The sequence below is a fragment of the Helicoverpa zea genome, chromosome 15 (assembly GCF_022581195.2).
Source record: "Helicoverpa zea isolate HzStark_Cry1AcR chromosome 15, ilHelZeax1.1, whole genome shotgun sequence".
NCBI classification, from domain to species: domain Eukaryota; kingdom Metazoa; phylum Arthropoda; class Insecta; order Lepidoptera; family Noctuidae; genus Helicoverpa; species Helicoverpa zea.
In genome coordinates, this window is record NC_061466.1 from 9,709,069 (window position 1) to 9,732,857 (window position 23,789).

The following is a 23,789-nucleotide window of genomic DNA, read 5'->3' on the forward strand; positions in this document are numbered from 1 at the left end:
TTTAGATATTAACCTAATGGTATCAGGTCACGTTTGCTGAGAAAAAACTAAGATAACGAAGAATTAAGTTCGTTCGGCGAAGATTGATATTTATTTCATAATGTTTATAAAGAACTTTTTTTGTGTGTTTGGCGTGGTAATTTGTAGGTTTTTGGTAAGGTATATTTTTTCTTGGATGAATTCTTTTCTTCTCAAGATGTGGCCACCATCTCAAGCCAATGTAAATCAAAGTAGGGCAATATTTTTGTTAACAGGCAACTAAATTGATAAGGCACATATTTCTGCAATGAAAATAAAAAAAATACGTATCGACTACAACATAAATGGAAAATTAGTACCTAAGCCTTAGAATCATTTGCAGCCAATTATCTTTAACTATTTTTTGTAACCAATACTACGAAAATAAGCGAATAAAACACAAAAAAAAAATTGTTCTACACAATTTTAACGAAACTGCAAATTTTCGTCGAAAAAGTAATTTGTGCTTCGAAAATAATACACTTTCCGAACACTAGCCACTAAATAGAAATTGCGCTTCCATGCCTTCCCCGAACTAATTAAGATTTCACACAACAAATACACTACGAGTACCCAGCCAAGTTCACGCAAACAATTAAGTGAACTCCTAAGCTGAAAACAATTTCCTTCTGCAATATGTACAGTAGACTGCACATCAGTGGTAACTGTCACGCACCTTAACTCAATAGTAATAAGTACGATTTTCCTATAAAACTGTTATCACTGACCTGAAGTTGACTGTACCAGTTATATATGAACTTAATCTCGACAGGCAACGGGATATTGCACCAGACAATAGCTCTGTGTGCCAGACAAAACCACTAAAATCTTGATTAGCAAATAATATAGACTCGCCCATTTTATTACTACAAATTGGATACGGAACATTTTGTCTTAAAATGCAGACGGATCAGATTTATTCGTCTGGCTGTGTCTGTGCCAAATGATTTTTGAAACGGAATTTTATACGTCGAGGTATGAGTCAAGTAGGGTGAAAAGTTATGACTCATCCTCGCTTTTATTTTTCCAGAAAAAAACTATAGTTATTCCCACGTTGTATCATGTTACGCGCTTGCTTACTTTTGTTTACAATTTCGAAGAATTTCAATTAATTTGGAGGATAAAAATATTCAAAATTTAAGGAAATTTAATCAGTGTAACCGAGCTCTGATTGCAATCAATTTAAAAGTATACAGGGAATTATCATTAAAAACATGTTTTATATACCTAGAAAGTTTTTTTTTTTAATACATCGCATTTACCCAAAAGGTACTTTTTTATTTATAACATGAAAATTGTTTATAAGTTTACTACAGCACAGCCTAGAAACACAGATTGAACTGATTCCTAAATTGTATTAAAAAGTTCTGCGAGAAATAATGTTTATTTACATAATTTCCATAATATGGGATCTCCCGGTCTACCTTGAACAGTTTAAGCCGTACCGCCGACGCAAAAATCCTGTATTTCATAGCGCTTAATTTATGAGGGTTTTGTTATAAATTTTCCGTTTTGAAAAAAGCTGAGGTTCTTTTGTAACACCCGTTTGTATTCCCATTGCTGTTGGTTAAGCTTCTTGTTGACTTTTGACTTTACAATATTTTTATTCCCTTCGTTTACAAAGGATGATTAAATTACCAACTTCGGTAGGTGTATGAGCGTGAGGTTTTGGCTTATGTAGCTTTTTTTGTGTGTCTTTATTTCGCAGGATCAGAGCAAATCTAGACTTTGCTCTGATGTCTTCTGAACTGAAGAAATATTAAAAATAAATAGTATTTACATATGTTTCAAACATCGGGTATTATGCTAGACTTTATATAGTAGCAAAAACGATCATCAATATTATCATAGATCAAATTCTTACAGAAAGTTATCCAAAATAATATACCTATGTGTTTACATTGTTTTTCACAAGCTCAATTTGATTCACAACATCTACTATATTTATACAAAATCTCATAACACTCAGAAAACAAGACGTTCCCAAAAATATTTATAACTAAAGGATCAAGGGTCAATATAGGCAACGTTTAGAAAGAAAGTTTATTTTTATCCGACCCCCAGTTGGCCCCTCCAAAACAAATTTCATGAATAAATTTTTCCTTTGTAAACAAATCGAGCAGGCTATATTAAATTAAGGTTCTCTGGTGACTGAAAATGCAATGGAAAACCCAAGAAATGTTTTTTGCACGTATCATTTAATTTGCGCATGCGTTGTTTAAAGACTTTGGAAAATGAGGGGTTACTTGGTTCAGTGATTGGAAGTATGGCTGTGGAAATTTATGGTGTAGGAACAATGATCACGACGACACGATATGAAAAGTGATGCACGTACTTTCACGGTGTTTACTCTCTATACGTATTGAAAATTACACTTAGAATATCAAAGTACTGTTAGTAGTAGCCTAAACACTTTGAATAATTAATAGACATTATTTCTTCGCCTTGACATTCCCAACTTTCTATCGTCTATTCGATAATCGTCTATTTCAAAACTTAGTACCTCGACCTACATTATCATTTTCTATTATCATACCTAAATCTTTCTTCGTGTGAGAGGAAGCCTGTGCCCAGCAGTTGGACGATAAAAAGGCTGGAACAGTAGCATACCAAAAGTACCTAGCACAACACAAAATTAAAAAAAAAAACAAATCTCAGAATAACAGTGTCGTTGTAAGAACATCATAACGTATTTTGTTATTAAAGTTTTTACAACCGAAACGGGTTAGGTTTCTTAAGCTTGGACGTCGTAAAATACTTAGATGGACACTTAAGAATTATCTTAGAAGATAAAGAAGTTTGTGGCATTGTACACAGTTTATGACGGTCCTAAGGATGGGTGATGAAATTCAGGAAGCTGTGTTATGTACTAGATTAATTTTGTTGTACTAAGGATTTATAACTTCTAGATAAGATTTAATAGTTCCATTCATAATTGTAAAGAGTTTGGCTGTGCAGTTTGTAAAAACCCATATGAAGTGGAGAAGGGCGGTTGTTTTTGGGGACTGTCTCATGTAATTTTGACGTTATTAAAGTGCCGTTTTTTATCTTACTTTGAGTAATTGCAAATAACTTTGAGACTTTCGTGGAATCAGTGTAACATAAATAATTCGGCCATTAAAAAAAAATGGCCATGTGGTGTATCTTATCTTCATTTAATACTTAACAGGGTAGCTTTTAATAAGACTTTCAATTAGACAATTGAATTATTAATATTAACCATAGTAACGACTTTCAAAAAACACATAAATAAATGAAAATCAAAATCAATTACCGAAAAATCTGGTCACCCAAACCGTTTCATTCCCTCAACTAAACATCTCAAGACCACTTTGTCAGCCATAGTGTCCAAATGGAGTTGTTTGATTTGGTAATCGCTAGCCCTGGGAGGGTCGGTCCCCTAAACCATTATTTTTACAATGCCTTCCCCGGAACGCTCTGTTCCGATAAATTATTGGTATATGTGTATTAGTTGGAAGATTGGTTCAATTTTTCTTTGACAGCGAAGATTTTTTTAATCATATTTTCTTACTAGAATCTAGAAGGAATGAACATTAATTATTATTGCTTTTTATTCACTATCGACCTTATTGACAGTTAGGTACTGCTGTAGGTAACAGTACAAGCTTCTAAGGTTTGCTGTTAGAAAACCCAACTCTCGCCTTTGTACATAACCTCTCTGTATTGTGTTTGTTTTTAAATATTTTTGTGTCAAGTAAGGAATAAGTAATCTTTAGGTACTAATATTATAAAGCTGAAGAGTTTGTTTGTTTGTTTGTTTGAACGCGCTAATCTCAGGAACTACTGGTCCGATTTGAAAATTTCTTTCAGTGTTAGATAGCCCATTTATCGAGGAAGGCTATAGGCTACTTTTTATCCCACGGGATGTGGGTGAAACCGCTGGCAGAAGCTAGTAATAATAATACAAGCTTCACGCATGCGCATTATGCGCAATAGTGTCTGTTCGTAAAGATCATCGTAATTTCCTGAAGGCATAGTTATTTGACAAGAGTAACTGTACTGTTAGAAATATTAGAAATATTCTCATACAAATAAAATAAGGATAACAGTCACGTTTGCTCAAAGCAATTTAATTCAAAACCGCTTTTCTAAACAATTCGTTTATAATTGATCCCAAGACAAATCACAACCCCAATAACCACAGAACAAATAATTTCCTAGCAATAACTAAACACTGAATTTAATATCTTGGTAACGGGTCAGTAACTTAAACTAGCTAAACCTACCCTTATTGGATTTCATTAAATACTATCAATTTACAGATGAGCTGTGGAAGTAACTCAAACTGTTTATTACCACAGGTCAGTATTGATCCAAAAATTTAGGAAAAACATATTATAATAAACTGTTCTTAGATAGTGCATACTTTACATACTTTAAGAGAAATTATTGTCACGTAATTCAGTTAGAAAAGTTATTATTTGATTACTATAAGAAATTGAGACTAATATTATATCAATAGGCCAAAAGGGAAAAGAGAGAAAAGTCCTATGTATTAGCCCGGAGTCTGGAAGTTGGTGATTGATACGCCCGTGCCTCGGAGAGCACGTTAATGTCGGTCCTGCGCCTAATCTCTCTGCGATCATGTCGAATCCGTCCCACCGGGACTTGATAGCAAAGGAATAGATAATGCACCTGATGCCATTATTATAAAAGTCGAGAAAAGTTAGACTTTTGTTTAGTTTTTTTTATTTATTTGGCAACATTCATTAAGCATTTCTTTATCCTGTACAATCATAAATTCATACTTACCATATTTCATTTTAAGTCCATAATACTCTGATTCAGGAGATAGAACTTCTCGATATTCTGGCATATCCTGAAGAGAATTCTGTCTCCGGGGCCTTAGCTAATTTGTTGATACCAACTTTGTTGTATTTGAGTAAAGACAAGGTCTTTACAGTTTTTTTTCTCAATGTGAACTTACAGATAATTGTATAGAGCAAGAGTCATTAACACCTCGCTTGTCGGACCAGCGTACTCGAAAAGTGCGTCAAATGTCGACACTTTTACAAGCTAGGTAAAAACGTTGGGTAGGTCTTCAGAAAAACGAAATTACACCATTGAGCCGATAATAACACAGTATATATTGTACCTTCAAAGAATCCTCATTACTTTTCCTATCTATTAAAACAATAACGTAATGAAATGAAACTTACCTGACTTTACAGTGACGAGATGTTTTCATTTTGATAACTTAGAAGAACATAAAATTTTGAAGAGCACCCAATTTTTCATTAGTTCGGAGAATGAATTCTAAAAGGAAGGGTGACGATTTTTTATTCGGTCGTGTTCCTTGATTGAATTTCGTGTTTGGTTACTGTTAATCGATTTACATACGAATATTGCATTTCGTGTAGCTGCTTGACAAAAGTTTTTCTGAAAAATATTTGGAACTCAGAGCTTACCTGAACATAATAATATAATGTTCCAGCCTGGTACGAGATACGAGACTTCATTGATCATCCATGAAAAATGCCTGCGCTTTAAAGAAGACTATAGCACTTGAATTTGTTTCGGTATCTCTTTTCAAGGCAGTCAGGTAGGAAATACCTGCAAGTTGTAGTTAAAAAAAATTTAGAGTTTCTGTAATCTATACTAATATTATAAAGAGGAAAATTTTGTTTGTTTGTTTGGTTGTAATGGATAAACTCAAAAACTACTGGACCGATTTAAAAAATTCTTTCACCATCAGAATTTATCATCATTATTATCTGCGAGTAACATAGGCTATATTTTAACCCGGTGTGGGCAGTAGCTCCAACGGGACGCGGGTGAAACCGCGGGAAAACGGCTAGTATTGTATATGGGTAAAAATGACACCACAAAGTTTGTTCTAAAATGTTTAATGGCATAATTGTTTACAATAATCAGGTTTTGGATAACAGTACTTAATTTGTAGGATACAAGGTTTACTATTTTTAACACCTAAAGGATACGTCATGTTTCGAAAATAATTGGAAACAAAATAAATATCGTTCTGAGTAGGATTTTATGATACAAAATTTTATCGTGATTTTTTGCATATTTCAGAATAATGAAGTGAAAAATGATAAAAATTGGGCAATGTCTTGTGAAAAAATTATAACAATGTTTTTTTACAAAATTAATGTTATTATTTGATAGTAAAATAACAACGCTTACAATAATGGCCTTGCTGAATTATTTATTTACATATTTACATTAACTTTTATTACAACAATAAGCTCCTAAGATGTTATTATTATTAATGCTAATAACAACACTATTACATTGACCGTCCTTGATAACAAATTGACTGAATTATTGAATGCAGTTTTTTGTTTCACTGCTCCTTCTGTGAGACCTGAGAAAAAATTAAAATATTATATTTCAATATAATTTACGTTTTTTTTTTCAATATTCCTTCCTAAAACTGACTTTCCCCTTGACTGAAAATACTTTCGTTTTTTTATTGTTTTTTTGTTGTTGTTTTAGTTGTGTTTTTTTGTTTTATAAGATAAAAAATAAACATACTGGCTATGGCGTAGCCAATGCTACGAGATCGCCATCATGTGCGTAGCTGCTACGCAAACAAAATTATCAAGTTGATGTCTGCCAATAAAATTATTTAAGTAAAATCATTCAAAACAGTTAAGACAATATTTGTATGCTTTGACGAAGTTATAATATCGTTTTAATAAAACAATATAGAGGAGCAAAAAATCTACTAAAGAAAATCAATTCAACCCAAAATACCCCAGTAAAAAATCAGGCTAAAACAATTCCCCAGACATGATCCTACATCTACGTGTTTCAATTTCCTTTCTTACATTAGGCATATATTTATTCATATCGGCATATACCCTGTGGAGTTAAATCTTATTTACTTACCGCCTATGTTAACTTCGGCAGCCGATTGGGAACTGGGGTATAGTTTTATTTCTGAAAAAAAAAAAAATGTACGCATATTAAGTTTCTTTAGGGAATTATGAGTGTCTCTTATTTATTTTACTGCGTGAAGCCTTTCATATTAATATTGTCTTTGTTAGAATATTACTTTTTTCTACATGATTTTTACTTACTACTTTTTTATTCCACATTTTTGACCTGCTTGCAATGAGAAGTCAAAGAAATGGCTATAATACTAATGTTTGCTTTATTTACTTAATATTCGGAAAAAAAACCTTCTCGATACCATCCCCAAACCATCAGCTTATATCAGTTTACCTTATGCCTATAATTACAGCTCTTATTACCCTAGCAATAAGGTTCAACTTACCATAAAGTCTGAGCGTGCCCTCACTCTTGCCGAGCGAGTTGGTGCTCACACAGTTGTAAGTACCGATGTCACTTCTAGAAAAGTGTCTGATGGTCAGCTTCATCATCACTCTGTATGATGAACGTTCTTCACTTATCTCGTACTTTGGCCTGAGGACATAAATATCTGTAATTAAAGTTTTTTCCTGCCTTGTTCCCAATTTGTATTTGGGGCAGGTAATATTACTAACACTAGACTTTAAGTTATTTTGTATACTAACACTATGGACAAATGTCTGAAATAAATTATTTGAATTTGAATATGTTTTCCACTTCCATTCCTCTCCGTCACGCGTCATTTTGACATTCAGTCCCTTCTTATCCATGTTATCCATCTTTTCTTCGGTCTTCCTTTCCCTCCCCAATCATCCACATTCATTCTTAACACACTCTTTGTTGCAACCCTCCTCATTACATACCCATATAGGTACCATAACACTATCTATGAATTAAACCACAATTTCAAAAAAGGAACAACAATTCGAAAATTAAACATGAATCATTGACCACCCCAACGAACAGCTTGATGAAGATTAACGGGTCCACCAATCATTAAAGAGCAATGCTCTCTACCCCTTGTTATTCAAAAAAAGAATGCTAATAAAAGCCCATCCATTGGTCCCACTTGACCGATACAAGTGATTTTCATACAACAATGGGGTATCATGGTAGCCACTGATGTATTGTCAGGCTCAATAGTGAGGGTATCAATCATCTCTATAATATGAACTCTTTATAACTGCGGTGTATACAATAGATGTGGAAATGTAACCCCTTGAACAGAGGGCTATGAAAACAGACGAAAAACGTATTGAAGAAATTCTGAGTGGGACCCATTTCAATACCTCTAATCTGAGTAGAAGTGTATCTGTAACTCATAATAATGTTTATGTAAATTATGATCCCAAAACATATTTTTTCAGCCCTAAGTGCCCCAAATGGGATAAATTGTTTCGCATGCATTGAAATCTAGATAGTTTAGTATGTGAAGTAGAAACTTCAGGACACGGGAAAATCACTGGAGCCAGCGTTTCAAAAATTTTCAATTTACTATATAACCTATTTACGAAATCCTCTCAAAAGATCATACTTCTCCAATCACCTTTTACAAATACGCTTCTCTAATGGCCACCATAGCCACTTACTGCCGTTCATATGGTATCATCAAATAGGCTCACTCGTTATCATAAGTACCTATAGACACCACAAACAGGGGTGGAGGTATTTTCTACATAACTATTGAGCTACAAAAGGATTTTAATAAAAGAATCTTCATACTTGAAGTTACTTCTATCTATTCTGATTATTAGCAGTTGCCGTTTGCTTATTGATATTTTATTTATCTACCAAGTTTGACACTAGCAGATTTTCCGCTCGGTTTTTCAGCGTGGTTCTAACTGTTCAAACGATTATATCTGGAAACGCACAACGTATCGCCCTTGAAAAAGCGAACGAACACGTGCGATAAAAATCGTCTTTTGTAAACGCGAGAATATAACATAATATCTGTTCACTATACTTTTTGAAAAATACTGAGACTCGGAAGCATTTTGGCATTTTAATTCATATACCTAGACTCGGTATTTATGGCAAAAATCCAACTATTTATATCTTTTTAATCGTCCAAACGGCATCCAGGCATTAAAATTGGCTAAAATACGATGAGAATGCTATACGTTTTTTATTTCTATAGCAATTTAGCGAGAAATTTAAAGGTTTCTTATTGGAAAGTATACGTTTTAATACAGATTTTACAAAAGCATCTGATGAGCGACTACCTATCTGAACTGCCGATTAAGAAGACTCTCTAGCTCTCTGGCTTCTGACTACCCAAAGATGTTCAAATGACATCCGAGACCCACCAATTTAACATGCCTTCCGAAAAGGAGAATCAAACAATTGAAGTGCCGTATTGAACATCCCGTAACGTACCTGATAATGATAATTCAGCTCCAACAGTAACAAAGCCTTCTAAATCAATGTAGATAGGAGATAATATCGATCTATTGAATCTGTATATCTCATGCACGCCTGTTTAATCCCTCAAGCTTCAGAACAATGGTTGCTTTATCAGTATTGGGTTGTATTACTGTGAATGGTTTCAAAAATAATGAGCTGTAATATTATGCGGATGTAGGACCAAAATATTTTAATATTAGCTGTTCTTCATGGTTCCACCCATGTTCCAAAAGGAACTACTTCCCGCAGTTAGATATAAATGAGCCTATGTCCTTTATCAGGCTGTAGCTAGAAGTCTAAATCCTCAGTGTGGCCAAAATCCGTGGAAAAGGCCACAAATTTTGGCTCAGTGGAGTCATCAGTATTTGAGAGTAAATTCATAATTGAGACAGGCCTCATCTCATAGACAAAGGAAAAGTAGCAATCACTTTCACAAGGAGTAGTAAGTTTTTCCTTTACTTTGCTAATAACATATTTTTTTTTCCAAATGGACTTAGGTACTCATTTAGAAAATACTTTTTATCTTAATTTCATTTTACCAATCGGTGAATAAAATGAAAAATACGTACCCATCAAGCAGCATCTCCCCTCGATTCTTGAGCCAGTAGTTGATGGTGTTGGGGAAAGCTTCCACCGTGCACTCCAACACCACATCAGTGCCGAGCGGGGCGCCCAACAGTTGATTCGGCACTATCACGGTTGGGGAAACTGGTGGAAGAAAATATATTATATGTATTAGTAAGTTTTATTTAGAACTAGCCGTTTTCCTGCGGTTTCACCCGCGTCCCGTTGGACCTACTGCTCGCACCGGGATAAAATATAGCCTATGTTACTCGTAGATAATAAACCTTTCTAATGGTGAAAGAATATTTAAAATCGGTCCAGTAGTTTTTGAGTTTATCCATTACAACCAAACAAACAAACAAACAAAGTTTTCCTCTTTATAATATTAGTATAGAAATGCGAAAGGAATATAATACGTCCAAGGTCGATTTCAGCTATGGCAGTTGTACCCATATAAGGAGATCAGCCAGCTGCGCAGGACACAGGACATGTTATAGTGCACGAGCATAAATTTGCGCAAACACAAGTGCACTCAGCGTTTCATTCTTATTCTTGCGTTTTTTATTTAGTAGTTTTATCCTGGTGTAGGATCTAGAGCGTAACCAATACTGTATCAATTACTGGCAATAAACGATTTTTCTTTTTTTTTCATTTATTATTCTTCTTTTTTTTAGATTATTTTTAGGTACGGCGCTTGATGATGACCTAGTGTGGCTGAATTGCTTAAGTTTAGTTAAATGAATAACTAGAAAAAGTTTTATAATCATCACGTTCCTATTCCTTCTCCCTGAATTATTCAGTTTTATCAACGCGTGGAAAAATAACTACTGATGCCATTCCATCTTAACAAAGAAATCACTTACAATTAAAAAGTTACACCATCAAAATGTCAACTTAACAGTAAATTATCTGCTTAACTCCTAATCTTTGTAACAGAATTACACTTAAACTGAAGTAGTACGCATAATAAGATTAGCTGTCAGCTCAGGTAAGACATGGCATCAATGCCAAATAATCCCGGTTCGACGAACCAGTGTGTTAGAATATTCATCGTACCTAGTGTTTGATCTAGACAGGGGTTTTGAACCCCTGGTAGGCCTTAGATTGTGCGCACACTACAAACTTTTAGCCGCCCGATAGTTGATTTGGGCTCATAAATCAGTATGAAGATGAATGGAACTACAGTGGAACGCAGCATAACACCCCAATTTGGACCCACCAATATATAGTACTGTATACACAATTACACATGTAAGTTGCAATTGATATAATTTGGTACGGACGCTGGCAGGTCAACCTAACCGAATCTGTCAAATTTTACCAATAGAACATCAACCATCCGCTATTGTGATAAGGTTGACAATTTAGTGAAGGAATTTGACAGACTGAGGTAGGTTGATGTGCTGTCTTTACCAGATATTATCAACAAGTTAGGTAACAAAACGATAAAAATAAGCAATAAAAAATACAAGTATTTATTACATCGTAGGAACTATATACCATAAAATCAGAACTCAGCAACGTAGTATATTTCATGAATTTTCAAGACAAGAAACAAATGTTTGCTACCTCTGATCTAGGATAATCATATACAAAGCTATATTTTGAAGCGGGAAGATATTTCGGAATGTACCTCCTGTATCGTTGTAGTTTCAGGAATAGGTATAAGTGATACACTGAAATATGTACTACCTGAATGGTACTGTTGGTGGTTTCGAGGGAACTCTGAACATCGTACTATGGTATTGTAAAGTACTTAGTAGTTATGTACTAGAATAATCGAACTTATATCTTATATCTTTACTGTGATTATTATTTAACACATACGTAGTTGCTTCTCAAATTGCCTCTTAATTTTTGAGTTCACTAAATTCCTATCAGCTTTTTAGAGTAAGTACCTATTTACGTCATAAGTTTTTCTTCCCTAATAGTGTAATATTCCTCACACATTTGCGCGACGTTGTCTAGTGCTAAAAATTATCAGTACTAACTAAAACAAACTTTCTTTTTATTAAAAAAAAAAATAAAAAATTAATGCTTGTACGACAAATTCTAACTTCAAACGCATATTGTCTAAAAATTCTGCCCATCTGTAATCACGCTTACACTAATTCCGCCTACTCACTTATCTCTAATACAAATTCCAGTCGCATGAAAAACAATTAGGAATGAAAGTATAGAGAGGATCCTAAATGAAGGGGTACCGTGATTTCTGACTCCAGGGACTAACGTGCCTAGACTTGAATTATTTACAGCTATCGTAGTTTAGTTTTTTCTTTTGACATAGTCTATCTGTATCTCTTTTTATTCTAACTCTCCCATAACGGGCCTGCTGGAAGAGATTTCTTATGAAATAAGCTCTGTACTATTTGTTCTATTTTTCTTAATGTATGTGTTCTGCGTGTCAATGTGTACATAAACTGTTAAATAAATAAAATATTTTTTTGCGAGTGGTAGGTATTTGTACACTTTTTTTGAGAATTAAATACTTGATTGAATATTTTTTGTGTAATTTAAGGTTTAAAAACAATTACGAAAGAATAGAGAGGATCCTATATGAAGGGGTGCCGTGATTTCTGACTCGAGGGACCAACGTGCCAAGACTTGAACTATTTATAGCTATCGCAGTTTGGTTTTTTATTTACTTTTTTTACATAGTCTATCTATATGTCTTTTTATCCTAACTCTTCCATAACGGGATAAGATTTCTTATGGAATAAGCTGTGCCTTTGTACCATATGTTCTATTTTTCTTCTAGTCTTGTTCTGCGTCTAACTGTGTGTAAATAAATAAAATAATTTTTGGAGGTTATAAATACTTATTTGATTAATAAATACTTGATTGAATACTTATTTGTCTATTTTGTTTTAAAAACAATTAGGAACGAAGGAATAGAGAGGCTCCTAAATGAAGGGGTTCCGTGATTTCTGACTCGAGGGACTAACGTGCCTAGAGTTGAATTGTTTATTATATAGCAATCGTACTTTAGTTTATTGATCAAGTTAGGGGAGTGATAAAGTGATAGTTTGTATTATTTTTTGGGAGAAATAAATACTTGATATATATAATTTATATACATACTCTACATAGTATTTTTGTGTATTTTATCCTAGGGGTTTAAAATTTTGTTACTGTGGTAAAATGGCTACTGGTAGATTTTAGTCGCTGATGACAGTAAAAACTATTTATTTAAGTAATTAGAAATGGTTCTACATAGTCAAGACACAATGTAAAAAAAAAATAGGAAAAGCGATAAAATCGAAAATAAATGTTTATTTGTCAAATTCTCATAAAAACCAAAGTACACTACATGCCAAACCATTTAAGACAAAGATAAGCTTAACGCGAAAACTGAAACGCGACCATTGACTTTAAAATAAGCTATTACACCTACATTCACAATAGCCGTACAAAATGGCTTAAAACGGCTTAAATGGCTATTTGCAGGAAATGTTTACGTGTTAACGGGATGTTAGTGACGATATTCATGCAAAGTGCCTTCGAACAAATAAATAGCCAACTATTGTGGTAACACCGTTTATGATTGTATCTTTGAATTTTACTGTACAGTCGCTATGTTAGCGGGGGAATAGATTTCAGTGGATAACTTACTTTATGGGATTGGTTTTTGCAAAATAAATAGAAGTATAACTGGCTACTGGAGAGTAAAATAGTGTTTTTATGTCTTAACGTCGAATGAATGAGAAACAGTGTAGGATATTGTAATTTCTGAGTGCCAATGCTATTTATTAATCAAAAAATGGCATTAATACAAAAATCCTAATATTTCAGTGTATTGTAAAGTAATAAGTGGTTAAGCTATGATCAAGTAAACTTAATAAGAAATATATTTAAAAGGTATTATAAAAATGACAGTATTTTCCATTTTGAATTCTTAGAACGTAAGTACCCATTTCATGGTAGTTGAGTAAGTTATCCTGTACTACTTGGAATTTAAACGTATAAGAAAAATGTGGGTAGATAAGTAGATTTTCCCCTATTTGATTTTTCTAGGAAACTCGTGTCATGCAAGTATTTCAAAAAACTGGCATTTTAGAAAACACGACTGAGAAATTCATTTTATTTTTTTCAATATCTAGTGAGTTTGACACAGTTTCTTCGAAACAAACGCATAATTTTTTTCGTTTTCAGGTAAAAATACAAAAATTGACATCGAGCACTTAACCTACCTAAACACATCTCTCAAACAAAGTACATAAAAGCTTGACAATCTGAAGAACAATTGGAAATCTTAGCGTTCATTCAAGAGTGTAGAGTGAATTTCTCGAACCAGCGACTTCGTTCCCGATCCCGGGACAATCCGGGATAAGTTCCCGCCTTATCTAACATTGCCTTACGTACAAACCGCTGTTCAAATCCTTTCGTTTGGTATAACGTTGATTTTTTATTAAACCTGGATCGATTTTCGGTATTTTAGTCAATATTCTTTTTGATATTCAAAGAGTTGAGTGAATGGGTATTTGAATCAATGTTTTTTGGGTGTCGATGTGTTATTGGGTTAGCGAGTACTTGGAGTTTAATGGGAATTGAATTAAATGGATTAAAAGGAATATACCTAAATAAATCATAGGTCTGGCCTGAAATCTACGTATGCAATCCAAAGGATTTATGTAGGTTTTATTATGATAGTATTTCAATATGGGCCAGTATAATGGAAAACTGACTGGACGTCGATTTTTTTTAGTTTGGCACCCAATATATAAACTCACCGTGTTGACTAAATTTAATTTAGTGTGTCATAAAATAGGTTTAACCTAAGATGAATGTGACCTTTACCAAGAAACCAGCTAACTACTCATACAAAATAAACTATCGGATTACATGAGAAAATTACATCCCGTTAAAGCAGTATAACAGCGCATCACAAAGCAAACTCTGTCGTTAAAAATTTATTCTCCTCTTAATAGGACGGTAGACTATAAAAGTGTGTAAAGTACAAGTTGTTTCAAACAACGGCTTTTGTCGTAAACAAAGAGTTATTTCATATTGCCTACTTGTACCTAGGTAGCTAGCTATCTGTACCTAGGTAGGTAAGAAAATGATAGGTACTCTGATTTCGACACAGTACAGTAAGAGTCTGACACTCCCTCACGTTGCACCCACAGCGAGAGGGATCATTTAGGTACAGTGCAGTGCAACAATACAGATGCATCAATATTTACATCTTTAACTTATTAATCTTTTGATCTGTTAGTCCAGTAGATCCACTGAAGTTATTATCACTTTTAATGGCCACAACCAACCTCCTCTGGAGTCTAGAGTCCTTCTTGTTCCAAGGCCACGGTAACTCTTTCGAAATCCCGCAATCTTAACTCGGTTATTGATCTAAAAACACGTTAAGGGTTGAAAAATAGTGAATCAAAATATGTAGTATGTATTACGCGTGAAAATAAGTTGTTTTTTGGATTCTGCAAGATCGACATTTTGTAATTCTAGTCATAGTTTTGTACCTACTAAAATTACTAGATTTTCAAATGTTTTCCCGAACAACTAATTTCCACTACCAACGAAAACTAAAATCCTCAATTAGGTCTGGAAACCACTAAATATTCCAAGTGTATGATCTCTATATCAGCTTAGAGAGGCTCCCAAACCCAATGATAGGGAAGAGTCAATTATACGCGAGGACGGCTTACAAGAGAGAGATCAATTCGGCTTTATCACGACTGGTGTTGTGGTACAAAGTATGGGTATAAAGCGAGTATTGAATTTTGTTAAGAAAGCTTATTGCCATGAGCAGTTTCATTAGAGACGGCACTTCCACTGAGATTCATACTTCATTAAAAGAGGAAAAATGAGCCCAGAGAAACAGTTCCTACTTTTAGGTGAAAGCTTTTTATATACTTTGAATAAGTTAATCTCAATTTAAGCCAAAACACTTTTTTACACGCTTTTTATTAGCTTCACCTGTATGTTTGTATGTTTGTAACCGACTTCTTTGGGCGCGATTTTGACCCACTTTAAACGGCCAGATTTCGTTCAAACTTTGTAGATTTATTGAGGACCGATGACAATACACTAATTTGATAAAATTATTCCATTTTTAACCGACTTCCCAAAAAGGAGGAGGTTACACATACACATCGATTACTCCGAGGTTTATAGACCAATTTACGTGATTCTTTTTTTGTTCGACTCGGAAGTCGACCCCATAGTCATCAGGTCAGGATCTGATGATGGAAACCCTGAGAAATCGAGGGCAACCTTCAAAAGTTGTAGGCATACATAGGGTAAAAACTTGACACTCAGGTGTACGCCTAAAAGCACTATTCAACTGTGAAGATTTGGAGCTGACCTGATGATGGAGACCAGAGAGGGTCGAGGGAACTCGACAACTGAATATGTAAACTACCTCGTGTTTGGGCTTAAATTATTTGTATTGACAAGACCTTTGCAACAGTGAAGGTTTGGAGCTGACCTGATGATGGAGACCAGAGAAAGTCGAGGGAACTCGACAACTGAATATGTAAACTACCTCGTGTTTGGGCTTAAATTATTCGTATTGACAAGACCTATGCAACAGTGAAGGTTTAGAGCTGACCTGATGATGGAGACCAGAGAAAGTCGAGGGAACTCGACAACTGAATATGTAAAATACCTCGTTTGGACTTATATTCTTTGTATTGATGAGAACTATTCGTATCACTGAAAAGCTTTAAATAAATAACCTTTTTACAAAAAAATTAAGCCGACTTCATAAAACACTAAAAAGCAAAAAAAAACTAATTTTAGGTGCATCGGCCTAGAAGTCGGTGGCAAAATTAACTTAGTAACATCCATTAGGCACCGACTTCTAGGCTTTTCAATTTGCAAAATATGATTTTTGTTAATTTATATAATTTTCATCTATAGTCGATAAGATAAGAAAATTAATTAAATTTTTCTAGAATTTTTCTCTACAGTCAATAAGGCAGGACTCGATGTTAATTTTTATTTCCAATAATTATCTTTAGCCGTTTTCTCTAATATTGACAAATTTTTGTATACTTAAGAGAATTTTAATTCTACAAAACAAATAATAGTTTTAAAACAAACTAAAAAGTAGAAAATAAATAATAGTTTAAAAAAACTAAAAACACGCTTTTTATAGAAAAACGAACTAAAAAATAGAAAATAAATTTAAATTAAGAAAACAGTGTTAAAAATTTCAATGAATATAAATTAAGTAATAATAGTGTGAATACAAAAAAAAATATTTAAAAAAAGCGTGGGGTGCTTTTTAAGATATTATCGAAATGAAAATCACTGTACTCATATCTGTCAATAAAATATTTATAACTATTGATACCATGCACCCCACGCTTTTTTTTAATATTTTTTTTTGTATTCACACTATTATTACTTAATTTATATTCATTGAAATTTTTAACACTGTTTTCTTAATTTAAATTTATTTTCTATTTTTTAGTTCGTTTTTCTATAAAAAGCGTGTTTTTTTTCTAAACATGTGCATGTACTTTTTTTCTAAGCATGTGTTTTTTTCTAGACATGAATTACACGTCCCAAAGAGAGGTAAATTATGTTGTAACTAGCGAATAACAAAATTAATTGTCGCCGCTTATAACTTGATCCACCAGCTTAGTTATACGAAGGTAGGCAAGAGGAATAATCGTCTAATTGTATTGGAAGCAGAGGTGAGAGCCGCTCAATTTGTTTCATTCTACCTTATTTACAGACAATCGCTAAGAACTTCTCGTCATAATCAACTTTGTTATTCAATATTAAATAATATTCCCTGAAATAGAATGTTCTCGAATACCTTCTTTGTGATTTCACAATATTATTTTTCCAATTATAAGTGACATTGGTGTTTGACTTCGCAGTTTGATTTTTAGTCTGATGCTGATTCTGAGAAATATTAGAATCTAAATCAATCAAAATTGCTTTGAAGCGATATTTATCTTCATAAAGATTTTGCAAATTTTTAATGACTTGTTGTTGTACCACCCATCTGCCGCCGGTCCACGCGCCACAGTGGCAGCGAGCTGCCCACGTAGCTCTCCACTACACAACAATATACTCACAGTTAACATTAAGTATGATGCGCTTGCTGACGGCAGGCGGCACGTCGTTGGCGGCGATGCACAGGAATGCGCCCATCTGCCGCCGGTCTACGCGCCACAGTGGCAGCGAGCTGCCCACGAAGCTCTCCACTACATAGAAAAAAACAAAGAAAGTTACGAAAAACTAACACAGAGATTTCGGTCCAATTCGGAAATCGAACCCCATGGACGGTCACGCTCAGTGATCACTAGACCAAACAAAGACTCATAAAAGTGCATTAAAGCCAACATACACGGCATTGTCAGTATAAATATTTAGTCTCATTACAATCCGATATACAGGTTTATTCACCAACAACTAGCTTTGATATCATTTCGTGGAATGCGTGTTAATTTATACAGGGATATTTGTGGTTAAATCCTGTAATAGCAAGATATAAGCCTCGCATTGATTAGAACACCCGTTAATGACCGCCGGCATAGTTCAGCAGAGATTCTAATTGTATTCGGTAAACCGGGTTAAACCTTGGTGCCATAGTATAAATTGTATTATATTTTTATGCATCATATAAGAAAACATTAAAATAATTTTCAAGGATTATAAATGCAAAAGTTAATTTGTAAGTTGTTTTATCAAAACTACTGAACCGTTTCAAATGATTGTTAAACGGTCTAGCTAGAGCATGGGGAGGTCATAGGCTACTTTTAATTCTTAACTGACATTTTCTACATGAATAACAACAATAAACTCAATCTATAACAACAATATTCAAGATGAACCAAGTAAAACATACTAAAAATAACACCCACACAAACATATGTATTTAATAACGTCCCACAACATACTGACCGCAACTATTCAATAACGGTCGAGAATACCTTCTCACAAAAGCCCATAGCAGACTATAAGGAAATTTCGTGGACCCAAGTAATCAATATAGTTGACAGCCGGATTACTGTTACCGAAAAGACGGTATTAATATAAGGGCAAAAGGTTGCGATGTTATTAAGTAGTTTTACTTATATTAAGGGAGATAAACTCAGAGATAGGGATCGGAAAATAATAAAGGATGTGGTTTTATGAATAATGTTGTGTGGTTTAATGATGCTGTGGGCATGAGTAACAAAATAATATATTATTTAGACTTAATTAGGTATAAGTAACATAAATTGATACCGTAATCAGGTTATTCAATAATTGATTTAAGCTTGTGGCACATTATAGCAGCACCGCAACAGCACGACTGCAGCACGGCGGCGTCGCCTCGAATTAAGACTACGGCGAGCGGACAGCGCGCCAACCACGCGCTGTCCGCTCGCCGTCGGCGCGCCGGCCGCGCGCCGGCCGCGAGGTGTAAGCTTACTGTCACAGCAAACTCAATATCATTTTAAGACGATTATGATTGATGTTTTGATTGAACACGGCGTAATGACGTTGTTTCGCTGCCGGCTCGGAGTCGGCGCGCAATTAGCACGCCGTCGGCGCGCTGTACGCATGAGGACCGCTCGCTTGCAGCACGCGGGCGGCGAGTCGAGTTGTGTGGAAGCGGCAAGCACGCTGACTGCTCGCCGTTGGCTTTTTCATATTGACATTACGAAATATATTATAATATACACGATTTAATGCTCTAAATTGAATGACAACTTAAATGCTGGTGTGGAGCCGTGCTGTTGCGGTGCCGCTATAATGTGCCATAACCTTTATTGTAAGATTTTTACTACACAAACGATACCCTTTAAATAAGAGCTCAGTGTCTAGCGTTTGGGAATTTAAAAAGTAAATACGCACTTATGAATATTGGGCCAAATCTGGAGAGTACGTAACTCTAATTACTGAAACATAAAAATGTTTAGTAATTTCAAAACTACAAGTACTAAAATCACAGCAGTTTTTGAATTTCAGTCTAAAAATAAGTTCGGAATGAAAATGTTTCGTGATCAAAGCGGCTTTCGCTCCAAAAACTTTTCCAATAGTATCGTGACAAATAATTCCTTTTGTTTCCCATTTCTGGTGACTTGAAGGCTCTTCAAGTATGCAATGTTCCGGACCATTGGCTCTTGAGATTTCCTCCTTAAAAATTCATATGACGTATTTTTTGGAGAAATCCCTTCTGGGCAGCTATTGAATTTGAAAGCCTTAATGGTAATGAGATTTTAGAAATTTTCAGAAATAATATCGGCCTATTTTAATTATTCTGTATTATCGAAATTTGTACTTACAAAACTGGTTCGAAACATACAATAAAGTAAGACGTTGGCGTTTGTTGTTTCAATGTCGACTTGACTAATATCCCTTAGTGAATGTCAAACTTTAAATTCACATTTTCTTACTATAAAACAAATGTAGTGAAACAAATCCCACCCAAAACAAAAATGTGAAAGGTTGCCAAGTTCGATAATATGGGAATGCTTCGCCTATAAAAGAAGTGAGATCTGAATAAGTAGGTACCAAGTTCCATACAAATACCTCAGTTAAAAATAGTTACTTTTTAATGATGGTTCTTGGCAAGTTTTCACACACCTTGTTATAAACCTACTAAACGCAATGAATTAAGTACATAATTTTCTATTAAAACTTGCCAAGTAACATCATTAAAAAGTAACTATTTTTAACTGAGGTATTTGTATGGAACTTGGTACCTACTTATTCAGATCTCACTTCTTTTATAGGCGAAGCATTCCCATATTATCGAAATTGGCAACCTTTCACATTTTTGTTTTGGGTGGGATTTCATTTATTTTTGTAAGGTTGTTTATTTTATTTTTTCTTATGATTAAGTTAGTTAAGGAAATGTCTCATTTATACTATCTTTCAGATTTTTGGATATGCACTATGCTTCTTACAAAGAAATGAACTAAATTAACTAAATGGACTAGATTTACCAACTGACTGACATGACATGTTATCATATATTATGTTCGTGCATCAAAGTTACACATTCGTTATTTTCGAAAGTGACTCACACTTGGCCGCTTTCAGATTTTTACTTTACTTTGACTAAATACAAACCTTTGTAACGAATTTCAGATCGGTACGACCATTCGAAGATATATTATATAAATATAGATAAATTTAGTTCGTTTTAGTTCCTTAGGGGTATAAATTTACACCGGGTATAAAACACCTTCATTATTTTGAAACTGACTCACACTTGGCCATTTTCAGATTTTTCCCTTTACCTTGACATAAAGACCTACCTCCATGCCAAATTTCAAGTCAATACGACCATTGGAAGTGGTCTAGGTTTTTGATGAGTGAGTCAGTCAGTCAGTCAGTGAGTGTATAGTAAAAATAGCGATTTTCTGACGTCCATATCTCAAGACCTACAAAAGATATATTAATGATTTTTTTTATTTTAGATAAGTGAGGGGGTCTCAACAGATACTAGAAATTTGATATGCGTAAATAAAATAAATTTTGAGTTATAGGGGGGTAGAATTTGGCCCGAAATGGTTCGTGTAATATAACCCACGGCCGGTGTGTCGCTTTTTTTTTGCTCGAACTTGGCGGACACACTGCCGTGTGTCTAGATATTTCCATAAATACCTTTATAAAAATCCCTGCTCCCGACTTTCTTCAGCAACATAGGCTCGTGATCCTCACGTCTCCACGTGATCTTCGGAGGCGGGTGTCCTGATGCTCTGCAGATGAGTGTCACGTTATCCAACTCCTGGGCTGAAACATCTGCTGATGTTTCTTCGTTTATGATGTCAGGTGGTACTAGGGAGAAAGACAATTAATTTATCAGGTAAAGCTTCCATAAATAAGAGATAGGTATGGCCGTGAAAAAAATTGACGATTTATATGTTAGATGGAACATACATAATATGCTGAGGACTAAAAATATTATGATGTAGGTAATTTAATTTAAGAATGCATTTTAGTCGGATATTTAATATTCTACGCACTTATACAATTTCAAAAAAAAAACACCACCCCCATTCGCGGTTAAAATCAACCAATGAAGTGAAAACCCTATTTCCAAATAAATATTTTATTTGACTATTATTATTTCAAATATATTCGAAACTGCCCGAATCAAATATCCTTTTAACTGGACACAATCGAATATGTTTAAAAAAAGGAAAAAGAATACACAACACGTGCGTGTTTATATTGCTTCAACTTCTAGTAGATAGGTAGTTCAAATGCATTGCAAAACAAAACTAGTATAACACCTGCAAAATTCAGTAGGTATATACGGAAAACAGAGAAAAACGCAAGGCGGGTCGCATGCAATTTTGCAGGATATTTTTCCACATTTAAAGATTTGCCTGAGTCACTCTGCATTGGGGCGCTCATAAAAATATTCTTATGACTGTCTGTGTGTATTGCACCGGTCGTTTACTCGAAACAGTTTGTTATTTACTTTCGAGGAGATGTTGAATATAAGATGTTTATATCGATGTTCTATATTCCTATGTAGTTTGATGGGGTTTTTATTTGTCAAGCTTGACAGAAAATTAAAAACAATTTTCTTTAGCGACTTTTTGTACGAAAAATGTAATAACACTATTTTAATTGCTTGGGTACCTGTTTTAAAGCAAGAAAAAATAATTTATGCCCAATTAAAATAAAAACAGTTCCAGTCTGTCAACTTAAGAGACGAATAAAAATGTTAACATAATTTCTTTGAAGACATCAAACCTTTTCTGAGAACTAAAATTTTGGACTTAAAACGAAATATTTTCTTAGCTTTATATTATGTCTTTGTCATTAATATTTTTATATACTTTTATTAATTCATTAATTCAGATAATTATAAAAACTATTTGAAAACAATTCATGAATTCCACCACGCTTGTCAAGCAACAGTTGCTAGAGTTACAAAAGTGAGCCAAAATCGATAGCTATCAAGTTGGTTGAACACTTCAAGCGATGAAACTTGAGGCGTCTGGCCAAAAGTTGTTTTGGGCTCCTAATAGATTGAATCAGAACAATTAGCAATCCTGCCTCGCCGACTAAGGCTTTTTACCTTTCAACAAATGTCGAAGTTGCCAGACTGCGGTGAACAACCAAACTATTCACTGTAGTTATATCTACAGTCGATGTTAGTAAAATAACTCCACAGGCTTATTTTCATAAGGTAATTGGAAAGTAACGCGACCTACATTTTTCTGTCAAACAAATCCCGAAGTCTTAATTTCATCAAAATGAAACCTATCAAATATCCCCCTGATCCATACTTCCAAATATTCCATTTAGACTTTTACACAATTGGAATTCGAAAAAGAAAATCCCCCGTGACTACCGTCGCAATATTACATATTAAATTCTTCACCCCCCTAAAAGTTACGCCGCCTCGGAGACATAGTAAAAAATTCAATATTGAAATCCATACTTCAAAACTTGAGATTTGAAAAAAAAGAATAAACCCCCCCTCTGAACTAATTTGAGCTGTGAACGATAAAACTTGGCGCCCACCTCCAATGGTGCGGAGAAATAACGTTAACTTCTCTTAAGGTGATTTATTTTTCTGAAGAAAATACTTTTCCAACGTTCATTCGAGACGTTTCATTGATATTGAGTTTTGTTCTAAGTTCTACGTAAGTACTTTGAAATGTTTTGAAGCTTCGGATCCGTCCCCTATCCTTAATAAGCTTAAGACTTCCTCTCTTTTTATTCTTACCTATTACTCGTTTAAAGGAATCGTTCGTTCCTGAGTTTATATTAAAAAATATATTCCCTCCTGTTTGAGAAGTTTGTTGTGTCATTTATTTAAGTTCTTTACGGCTACACCTTTTCAATATCGTTGTACGAGTGGGGAGCCATTTCTCTTTTAATTTACGGGACCAACCATAATAAATACTTAGGAGTTTTTAATTAAAACTCTTGAGTAAACGTTTAGATGGAAACAAGAGGCATCGTTTGTAACAAAGGATTATTTGTTAAAGATATTGATACCTACTATATCATTTGTTAGA

The 23,789-nt window shown here is 34.2% G+C and overlaps 1 protein-coding gene across 1 annotated transcript in view; it reads right to left on the reverse strand.

The window, feature by feature from the left end:
• Positions 1–5,869: 5,869 nt before the first annotated feature.
• The window catches only part of LOC124636926 (protein CEPU-1-like), a 97,229-nt gene continuing 79,309 nt past the window's right edge, over positions 5,870–23,789 (reverse strand). Inside the window, exons 4-9 of the mRNA XM_047173199.1 lie at positions 21,412–21,585; positions 17,886–18,014; positions 9,846–9,984; positions 7,280–7,428; positions 6,892–6,942; positions 5,870–6,364 (exon numbers count right to left, since the gene is read on the reverse strand). Of these exons, the coding sequence (XP_047029155.1) occupies positions 6,249–6,364; positions 6,892–6,942; positions 7,280–7,428; positions 9,846–9,984; positions 17,886–18,014; positions 21,412–21,585 (758 nt within the window). The 3' untranslated portion in view covers positions 5,870–6,248. The remainder of the gene's footprint in view (positions 6,365–6,891; positions 6,943–7,279; positions 7,429–9,845; positions 9,985–17,885; positions 18,015–21,411; positions 21,586–23,789) is intronic.